General features: G+C 44.9%; 2 protein-coding genes across 9 annotated transcripts in view; one reads left to right on the top strand and one right to left on the bottom strand.

The window, feature by feature from the left end:
• The window catches only part of ptpn13 (protein tyrosine phosphatase non-receptor type 13), a 42,352-nt gene extending 31,907 nt beyond the window's left edge, over nt 1-10,445 (bottom strand). For 4 of the 7 annotated variants that reach the window (XM_019882848.1, XM_019882846.1, XM_019882847.1 and 1 more), the window contains exon 1: nt 1,119-1,233. In XM_019882848.1, the coding sequence (XP_019738407.1) occupies nt 1,119-1,233 (115 nt within the window). Of the gene's footprint in view, nt 1-1,118; nt 1,239-5,453; nt 5,525-6,572; nt 6,912-10,172 lie in introns of those variants that run through there. The other 3 variants (XM_019882844.1, XM_019882843.1, XM_019882842.1) reach the window with 3 other exon arrangements.
• Nucleotides 9,116-10,565, top strand: part of mapk10 (mitogen-activated protein kinase 10) — a 20,112-nt gene continuing 18,662 nt past the window's right edge. Inside the window, exon 1 of one of the 2 annotated variants that reach the window (XM_019882861.1) lies at nt 9,116-9,410. Coding sequence is in view for 1 of the 2 variants with exons in the window: in XM_019882858.1 (XP_019738417.1) it covers nt 9,408-9,410 (3 nt within the window). In the remaining variant the exon portion in view is untranslated. The remainder of the gene's footprint in view (nt 9,411-10,565) is intronic. The other variant, XM_019882858.1, reaches the window with a different exon arrangement.

Below are 10,565 nucleotides of genomic sequence, written 5' to 3'. Positions count from 1 at the left end.
TTATAATATACTGTGCAATCACATACTAAGAGTTTTTACTCAGTTCAAGTTTAAAAATTAAAGTGCAATATTTGCTTTCGCTGCTTGTTACTTCTTGAAGAAAGTGTTGTTTTTGGTTTATACATTTTTGCACTTTATTTTGTTGTTTTTCAATCCAATTATGTTTTAAAAATATTTTATTCGAGTAAATGATCGAAAATTACTGCACTATTATTTGTTTTTCTTTTAAGTAAATTTAGCCTACTTTTGCTAAAAGAGAAAATATGGACTATTGATAGTGCCTTGAATAATATCGGCTTCTTTCATTCATGTTATGGGTATTTTTATACAAAGGAAATTTTTTTGTGCCTGTTGAAAATTAAAGTTTACTGACATAGCCATAAAAAAATGTTGCTTTATTTATCTGACCGTATTGGAATGTATTTGTTCGGTTTTCGGTCAATTAAATTTGGTTCAATAAACAATATGTGGTTATTTTTAAAATTTTCAATGAACATTTGATCAGTCCGGCCCTCGGCTTGCAGCAAAAATTTTTATCTGGCCCTGCGTCCATTTGACTTTGACACCCCTGCTCTACGTTCAAAACACAACTTAGAAAATTGACTTTTTTTTTTCTTGCTTGAATAGTTGGCCCACGCATGAAGTGTGAAATGAGGGAGCAGCCCACGAAGCCTCCGTCGGCGCAAAAGTCAGGCTCCGCCCCCAACTCTTCTCGTAACGAAAAGGCAAACTCCAAATATATGACACGGGATGAGTGCTGTCTTACTTGCATGAGACGTGGCAGATGCGGATTTTAGCGAGATTTTAAAACATAACGATATTTCTGGAGAAAATGATCGTATTTTTGGCGAGCGGAAATTATCTCGACGCGCCTGCGGCGGTTTTGTGACGCGTGTGCAAACGAAGCAGGTAGAGGAATTGTGAAAGCAGGAAAATATGACTCAGGCGAGATTAGAGAACGAAGCCAAAAACTGTGCGGCCGACAGTTTTATGGACCACAGGGAACTCGACAAATAGTGAGGTTATGACTCTGGCACCGACTCGATGCAAGTGTGTGTACAAAGATTGAGATATGCAATCAAAACATCTCCCCTAGCTTGAATTTTCAATGTTCATACCTTTGTGAAAGAGTTCCTGGAGGCTCTCGGCACTCTGGCTCAGCACCGCCCAGACCTCCTCCTCCTGGAGCGGACCGCCTCGGACCTCCAAGGCTTCTGCCAGCGACACGTGCATCTTCCCTGCACGAGTAAAGATGGACAGCATGTTGATTTGACGGCCAAAGAGCGGCATATTTTTTTTATTTCTTTAGCTTTGCGGTATAACATGGGAGGAAGGAAGGAATGGCTATTGTACCAGGCAGAGTCTTATTAAAAGCGCTGGAAATAGAACAACCGCAAGCAGATGTTGGATCATTAAATGAAGATGATATTTTCACAAAATAATAAAAATAGAGCCCTCCACGGTCCCGGTTTGAACCACAACCGCAGATAACGTCACACCAGACGCAGTCAATGTTGCAAAACTTTCAACAAATCACAGGGCCCTTCAGACAAACTCACCAGACATCAACAAAAAAAATCTCTGGTGCCTTCAGTAAATCTTATAAGACTTCAGAAATCTCACAAACTTCAAAAAAGGTTCTACTAATATTCTGACACTGCTGCAAATTTCTTTAAAAGCTCAGGAAACTTAGAGCAAACCTTGCAAACCCTCAACAAATTGCAGCGGATTCTAGGCAAAATTTGAAACACTTGCTGATAGAAAAAAAAAAAACCAAACCCCCCTAAATGCAATGACAACAACAGAACAGGAAATGGAACTGACTGGGATGCGGGAAAAGTGGTAAAACATGTCCAGCAGCTGATAATTGTAGAATTGGAAAGTCAAATGTCTTGTCAAATGATTCACTTCTCGAGAAACAGGCCGCCGTCGCTACGAACGTTACTCACCAAGTCTGCCGCCGTCATCAAAGTGAAGGCCAAATGGATATTCTGTTTTAGTGGTGCCATGGTTATCTTATTTTTCACACTTATATTGTACTTCTGAATGGTATGAAAGTTACCGAAAAGATTCCTTGTATGCGTAACAAAAGTTTCTATTCAAGCTTTTGTCGAAATCTTTCACTGATTTCTGCTGCAGTGCTTTGGTGGTGGAGACACGGGAAGCTTAGGACCACACCACCTTTACAACAAGGCGTCCAGGTGCACATGCCACGACAAGCTTTGACTTCTCTCTTAAGATCTTGGAGTGTACCAAAGAAATGTCCTCAGGGATGAGGCGGGGGAGGTGATGGCATTTCATCAAATTTTACAATTATTATGGGCTGAATGGTTTACATCATCGTTTTGCAATACTGCTGTAAGTATGCAACGTCTACGATTGAGTGTTGAGTATATGATACTGCATTTCCAAATATTCCACTGAGAAGATGATTTTGTGCGTCCCTTTTCTAACGGCATCCAAGCGCATCGAAATGTCTCACTAAAGCGCTGCACATTTCAATTTACTCTCTAAATGAAATAGCTAACCTTCTTTTCGCCGCCTGAAAATAGAAACGTACCTGACCGCGAGAACGTTTTAAGAGCGACACGCCCACACTCGCACAGATAGGCACAACGGAGGCAGGGAAATAACGACCGTGTCTGGCGCAAACCCCATTTTAAGCTTCCTTGACGCTTCATTTTAAACACCGGCGGTTTTCTGAACGGCTTCCCGTAACTGGACAACGGTCACAAGTTTTTTTGGGGTGGAACATTTGGTCATTTTTGAGCAGCTCATGCAAAATTAAATTCATGATTAAAGTACCCGGTGGGCGAGTGGTGAGTGCGTCGACCTCACAGTGCAGAGATCGTGGGTTTGATCCCAGCTCTGTGTGGAGTTTTACATGCTCTTGCCGCGCCGCTGTGGGTTTTCTCCGGGTATTCCGGTTTCCTCCCACATTCCAAAAAACATGCATGGCGGGCTGATTGAACACTCTAAATTGTCCCTAGGTGTGAGTGTGAGCGCGAATGGCCATTTGTCTCTGTATGCCCTGCGACTGGCTGGCAACCGGTTCAGGTTGTCCCCCGGCAACTGCCCGAGGTCATGAATATAAAACACTTCAATGATTCCACCCATGATTTCATCCCCTTGTCGCGGGCATGCTGGAGCCCATTCAAGCTGTCATCGGGCAGTAGGCGGGGTACACCCTGAACTGGTTGCCAGCCAATCGCAATAATGAACAGTAAATACAGCGGTAATTGCGCACGTCTCGTGCCTTGTGACAACGTATCCTGACAGTGCCGCGAAAACGAGTTGGCAGCCTCGAAATGTCGTATGTGGATCTCAGGGTAAACCGCGGACACACTGTATGTGAACCTTTTTTACAAAGCGTACTAGCTTGCCAAGTATAAGACCGGTTTGGCTCCAACTTTTGTGAGGGTAAAGAAAACGTAGCATTAACACGGCAGTAATGCTGGGCCAACGCTATTTAGGGCGGCTGCTTCCAAAGCCCCCCTTCAATCATGAGCGGGGCCGTGCTCCATTGAGAATGGAGCAGGCCTGCACTGCGGCCCAAGTGCGGATAAAAACATTCCACTGTGTTGAAACAACAAGGGCGGCGAAACAATCAGTCTTCACAGCAGCGCTTGCCATTCTCACGGCTAATGAGTGAGATGGCGAGGAACCCGCTTGGCTCTCCCTCTTCGGGTTTGCGCAAGAGAATGGATAACCTGCATTCCTGCATAAACATAGCAGGCCTGTTACGGGCGTACTCATTAACTCTTTTCTCCAAAGCGGGATTCGGAGAAAGGAGGCCGTTTCACAGATATCCCCACCTCTAATCAGTCTACTGACCCACTTCAGGGATTCCTGCTATGCTCAAAATCTTCCCATGATGCACTCAACAATTTTTTGTGGCCAACATTTGCAGTGTGTGTTGTATTTTTATCAACAAAAGCCATGCTTGTATTTGGGGATAACCGTTTAACTGCATTTGCGTGATGGAGACCAATCAGAGAACTTATTTGTGTTTTCAAATAACTGAAGCAGATGAGAGAATCTTTTATTTTTGGTCATATTGAGCAGAATAATCCAACCCAGAGGAGTGGTGGCCTGGCATGGATGGAGCTCAAGGCTACCAACCGTGCACGATGAACTAGTTTGCGCCGCGTTGAAAGAATGTGTGGTTACGATGGCCCAGTAGTGGTTTTCTTTCAAAGAATATTTACTGTGCGGTAGCAAAGGTAAGTGATAGATCGAGGGCCACCAACCTTTTTTAAAAGCGGGAGTGACTTCTTAGGTACTGATTAATGCAAAGGGCTACCAGTTTGACACACGTTTCTGAAACAGCACCTTTGCTCAAATGATTTGGCTTCAACTGTTTCAAGACAAATGAATCCACAATCGGGTTTTATGATCAGATTGTTGTTTAAATAGCCTCAAAGTAAACAACCCCTTTGTCTACGACTTTCAGATGCTTGGCCACAGTCACGGGGAGTTAAAAGAAACTAATCTTGGAAACGTGATAGTGCTTTTTACCCTAATGCTGAGCACCAAGCATTTCCTTTCCGCCCACCTTCCTGCCTCTGAAAGCTTCGACGCACAGATGGATCTGAAAACAATCCATTTCACTTTTTGTAACTCATACCAAAAGAAGGTCATTTTCTGGCGTTCATTCCTCTAACTTTGCCAGAAAGCAACACCAGAATCCGCACCAATGTCCCAAAACATAATTCTAAACACATCAGACTGGAGCGGAAATGTGTGCGTATCCTCCAAATGTCAGAAGTGTGGTCTCTGCTGGCAAAGACATTTGCTGAGGTGAAACTCTTCCTGAAGGTGGCTGGCGCCAGGAAAACAAGCGCAAACTTTGAGTGAACCGCTTTTTCGAGAGAGACTTGGGAAGAAAGTGCGGCGGGGACCTCGGATGCGGAACAAGCGATGACGACGGAGACTTCCAAAAGATGATGCAAGGACTGTTTTCATAAACATGTGAGGGGAATTCAAGAACGGTCGGTTTGCGGATAAACAGCTCATTCTACACTTCAATTTCTGTTGCTAAGAGTATTCGTCGCTGTGTCTTGTGAGGTCAGGGATCTTGTGGAGAAAACAGTAGCGGGAATTTGAGGGAAAAAAAAAAGAAAGAAATGGTGACTCAGAGAAAAAAAAAGGAAAGCCCACAAGCTGGTTTGCATTCACTACAGCCTACCTGCTTCTACATGTTTTGTTAGGTTGGATTTGCACAGCATGTTTCAAGTGACACAATTATGACTTCTTCCCAGTCAAGTAGCACAACTGGGATATGTGTCATGTCAATGTAAATATAGGGGGGAACAATTGGAGTAAGATTATCTTCAGGTCTGAACCCTTTCGCGTAAATACATATCTGATAAGTAGCAGATATCTGACAATGCGAATGCTGAGTAATGGCACACATCAGATATACCTCTTCAAAGCGATCTTGATAAACTTACCTGACGAGCAGAAGTGGTGCTAATTCCACATCAGTTCTGAATCCTCTCAGCTGCCTGTGGCCCCTCCACCTCTGAAATGCAGCTTCTATGAACAACCTTGTTTTGTTCTGGGATTAGGACAATTCCTTCTTTTGATATTCCTGATCGTTTAATTCTCAATTTCAAGTTTGTGCAAGGCTTTGCCTATGAGTGCATGGCAATGTGTCTCTGATGGGTTGTTTTTCCTCGGGCGCATTGGTTTCTTTAAAATCTAATTAGAGGTAGAAGATAGAGGGCATGTGTCCTATGATCGGCTGACACCCAGTGCCAAGGACAGCTGGGATAGGCCGCAATCCTTATCAGAACAAGTGATGGATGGACACTTTTGGATACGATTATAAAACAATGTCAGTGACGTTGTATTACGATAAGTCCACTCATATTCTGGTCTTTTCAAAATCAGAACATCTAAGACGCCGAGATTTATTTTTTCCTACACATCCAGAACTTCCGCTGCATTTTCAGACCTGACCGCAAGCACTTCATTTTCGCTAATGACAGGTTTGCCATGATGAGCCCCCCCTCCCACACACACACACCCATGGATCCAACTTTAACGTTCTGAGCACTCAAGACAGGAACATCCATCAATTGCATCCCTTAACCTGGATGACAACTATTCCAAACACTCGTGAACTCTGACCTGGGCAATTGTACCAATTGAACGGCAATGAATTGTTGAATACTAATGAAGGGGGAAGGGGATATTTGAAAGAATCCCTTTTCCGTAAAAAGCCGCAGACGTGTAATTGTTAGATTCTTTTCTTTGAATCCTTAGTTTTTCCCCCACAAAGAGCCAAGTTGCAGAGCGAACCTAAAACGTGTTCATTGATAATGTTTCGTTTCCCACTTCTTTTAAAGAACAATTATCTGATTATATGACCAAAGCACCTTGCTGTCACGCTTCAATTTTACTTCAAAATATGAATATTCAAGTCTAAAGTAGCCCCTCGTAGTTCAAGCACTCGTATTCCCATTAGCACGACAGCAGCTAGCAAGACGCTTCACCCCCCCCCCCTCTCCGCCCAAAAAAAGTTCGGAGGTCGCGTTTCGGGAAAAGTAGTTGAAAATTAAACTTACCGGAGAACAGAATCGCTACAACGGAGACACACGGGTGGCTAAATTTGCTTCTCCGGTTGGGCTATAAATGCGCAGACAAACGGGACGAGACGCCATCCCATCCACAAAGCAACATCTTAGAGAGGGAGAAGGGCAGGCAGGCGAAGCGGGCGACAGGTTGCTCTCCTCGGTTAGATAGATAAGTATATCCCGCTCAAAGTTGGGCTCCTGGTCCTTCAATTTCACCTGCTGGGAAACAAACTATCAATGAGCCGTGTGTTTTGGTGCGAAACCACGGCGCGTCACTCGCTCGCAGCCGGCCAAGTTATCATAACTGCTGTGGGAAGCAAGCGGACTAAACTAACCCCTCCCTTCGCCCAGCTCGCGTGGGCTGACCGGGAGTAACCAGACACCCCCCCCCCCTCTCCGCCCAAAAAAAGTTCGGAGGTCGCGTTTCGGGAAAAGTAGTTGAAAATTAAACTTACCGGAGAACAGAATCGCTACAACGGAGACACACGGGTGGCTAAATTTGCTTCTCCGGTTGGGCTATAAATGCGCAGACAAACGGGACGAGACGCCATCCCATCCACAAAGCAACATCTTAGAGAGGGAGAAGGGCAGGCAGGCGAAGCGGGCGACAGGTTGCTCTCCTCGGTTAGATAGATAAGTATATCCCGCTCAAAGTTGGGCTCCTGGTCCTTCAATTTCACCTGCTGGGAAACAAACTATCAATGAGCCGTGTGTTTTGGTGCGAAACCACGGCGCGTCACTCGCTCGCAGCCGGCCAAGTTATCATAACTGCTGTGGGAAGCAAGCGGACTAAACTAACCCCTCCCTTCGCCCAGCTCGCGTGGGCTGACCGGGAGTAACCAGACACCTCTGCCGCAATCCTCCATTGGCCCTCCCGGTTGGTTTAAGTGTTACTATGGCGACACACACACACACACAGACACACACACAGACACGCACCCAAACTCACCACCCACACACACACACACACACACACACACACACACACACACACACACTGGCGGTGAGGAACAAATAGTAACATTAAACGTGAGCAAATCACATATGTCACATTTTTACAATTGGCATTTTACTGTATTTTTTTTCCACTCAACAACTTCCGTTTTTAATGCCTCCCATTTCAAAGGAACTGAGCTAAGCAATAAGGAAACGATTGAAAGCCGAATACTTCCTTCCTCGCTTGTGTCGCCACTTTGTCACTGCATGTTATGTTTTGTTTGTGTTTTGTCGCCATCTAGCGGTCAGGAGACCTCATTCCACCCTGTCACGAATAAAACAAAAATGGTATATTAACACTTATAAGGCTTGGTACACACTTCATCGACTGGTTTTTGTCCCGAGTTTGCCCCGAGTTTGCCCCTTCGCGACCCAGAGCAAAAAACATAGATTACTTTGTTTCATAGGCTTATTCTAAAATATGATCCTATGGTCAAAGGTGGACTACAGAAATGGTGGAGCAGCTTGTGGAGCTGTACGAAGCCCAAGAGTGCTTAGTTAACATCTGAACCATGGTGCAAATTCAAGCATGTTTTAGCTTCAAGCATATTTTACACATTTCTTTGAAAAATACAAATCAAACCGATGCATGATTTAGTTAATGTAAAGCCACCTGTCTTAATCCACTTTAAGGGGCGGCCATTTTGACTTTACTCCCCATTTAAAGCTTTGCTATAACCTGGACGGCACATCCACACATCATTTATGCATAGCGACCACCAGCGTGAGGCAAGCACTGCTTTTAACTACTTTTTGTAAGCAGCTTACCTCACTGCAGAGAAGTCTGGAGCCAGACAGCGCAGTTGCTAATACAGCACATTCTGATGAAGATATAATCTGACTGGATTCTTGCAGTCGATCGTCTTGGACAAGGTTCCTCAATATGTGGACTCGGGTCTTGAGCCTTATTTAAACTTGCTCGCATTTTCTAGTCAGTGCAGTTGGGAATTGTCAGCAAACAGGAATTACACAGGCATTTATTGTAACTCTTTCCAAGTGATACTCATCAGCCAATCAAACAGTTTGTCCAGGTCAGCTTTGTGAGTTGCGTGTGAGAAGCGGGCAAGCAGTGTAGAAAGCTAATCATGTCTGCTTTAAAAAACAAAACAAAAACATGCATCAAAGCATGCAGATTATGGCATCTGTAAAGCTGATTTATAAAGTGGCATGTCACAACTCCCGGTATCTGTGAAGTTGATGTATAGGATGGATTTTAACTGATGTGGCCTCTGTAAGGCTTAAGTTCACAGTAATGGTCTTTTTTTTCCATCCAAAAATGCAGCAAAAACTTATTTTCTTTGTGTAATAGATACAAAGAAACAAACAAACATACATGCGTTTCACGGAACAATGATGATATATTATAGATAGATAGATAGATAGACTCTTCATTGTAAGTGAATGGTAGCAGGCTAGCTGTGCGCCTCCCTCCCATTCTCCCTCTCCTGCTCGGCTTTGACGTCACGTGAGCTCCTCTCGGGTTGCCATGGCAACCGCTCCCCTCTCCCTCCCTCCATCCCTTCATCCCTCCTTCTCTCCCTCCTTCCCTACCCTCCCGGTGCACAATGGTACAGCCAGCATCTTGCAGCACAATGGTTGCAAGGTGTCGGTGAGCTGGGGAAGAGTGAATCAGCATCAGCTAATCTTTGCGTCTTGATTTCTGCTTTTTTTTTTTTTTTTTTTTAATCATTGTATTAATTTGGCATATATATTGATTTTTTTAAAGCAACTTCCGTCTCCCATTTTCGGGATCCCTGCAGCCATGATGACCGCAATGCTTCCCATTAGGATGTTTTGAACTGGACTAGGTTTGTCATCAGCTGGCACGGAATGGTAAGTAGGACCGTTGAATGCAAATTCTATCAATCTCTCTGCAAATCAGCCAAAGATTTTTTTTCTTTCTTTCTTTTAACACAAGAGCATTGAGTTCTTCTCAATGTTGCCCGTCCGCCCTGCATAGGCAAAATAAGGTTGTTGGAATGGGTTACTGCGTGCTATTTGATCCCATCACGTCACAACAAAAATCAATATGAAACGCCATATTTTCTCCTCTCGGGCTAATTGTCTTGCATTTTTGATGCAGCCATGCAAATGGCCGCTAGATAAATGGATGGGTGGATGGATGGATGGTTAGATGGATGGATGGATGAATCTCAACAAAACAGGAGCACCATTCTGCGTAGGCCCGCATGCAGAGTTCGTCCCCCACTCCACCCACCCCCTCGCTGTCTCTCTCTCACACACAAGTCAGCTGCATACCTTGTGCATTATGCAGAATATCAGTGGACCTCAGCAGGGCAGGAGGGCTGTCCCAGATCCCACTAGAAGTGGGTACACGTAAAGTGGGCAACATTGCATGCATACGGTGGTGTGTATTTTATATGTGTGTTGTTTTAGGTCACCGGGTATAGAAAAGTCATATCCAACCCACTTTCACATTCTAACAGCATCGATATGCAGGCAGTAAATATGAGTGATTGGCCCGTTTGACCTTCAAATATGATAACTACCAACGCACGCGACCCCCCCCCCCTCTCCGCCCAAAAAAAGTTCGGAGGTCGCGTTTCGGGAAAAGTAGTTGAAAATTAAACTTACCGGAGAACAGAATCGCTACAACGGAGACACACGGGTGGCTAAATTTGCTTCTCCGGTTGGGCTATAAATGCGCAGACAAACGGGACGAGACGCCATCCCATCCACAAAGCAACATCTTAGAGAGGGAGAAGGGCAGGCAGGCGAAGCGGGCGACAGGTTGCTCTCCTCGGTTAGATAGATAAGTATATCCCGCTCAAAGTTGGGCTCCTGGTCCTTCAATTTCACCTGCTGGGAAACAAACTATCAATGAGCCGTGTGGTTTGGTGCGAAACCACGGCGCGTCACTCGCTCGCAGCCGGCCCAGTTATCATAACTGCTGTGGGAAGCAAGCGGACTAAACTAACCCCTCCCTTCGCCCAGCTCGCGTGGGCTGACCGGGAGTAACCAGACACC

Source organism: Hippocampus comes, unplaced genomic scaffold (assembly GCF_001891065.2).
Source record: "Hippocampus comes isolate QL1 unplaced genomic scaffold, H_comes_QL1_v1.1 scaffold30, whole genome shotgun sequence".
Lineage (NCBI taxonomy): Eukaryota > Metazoa > Chordata > Actinopteri > Syngnathiformes > Syngnathidae > Hippocampus > Hippocampus comes.
This window is presented reverse-complemented; position numbering and strand designations above follow the sequence as displayed.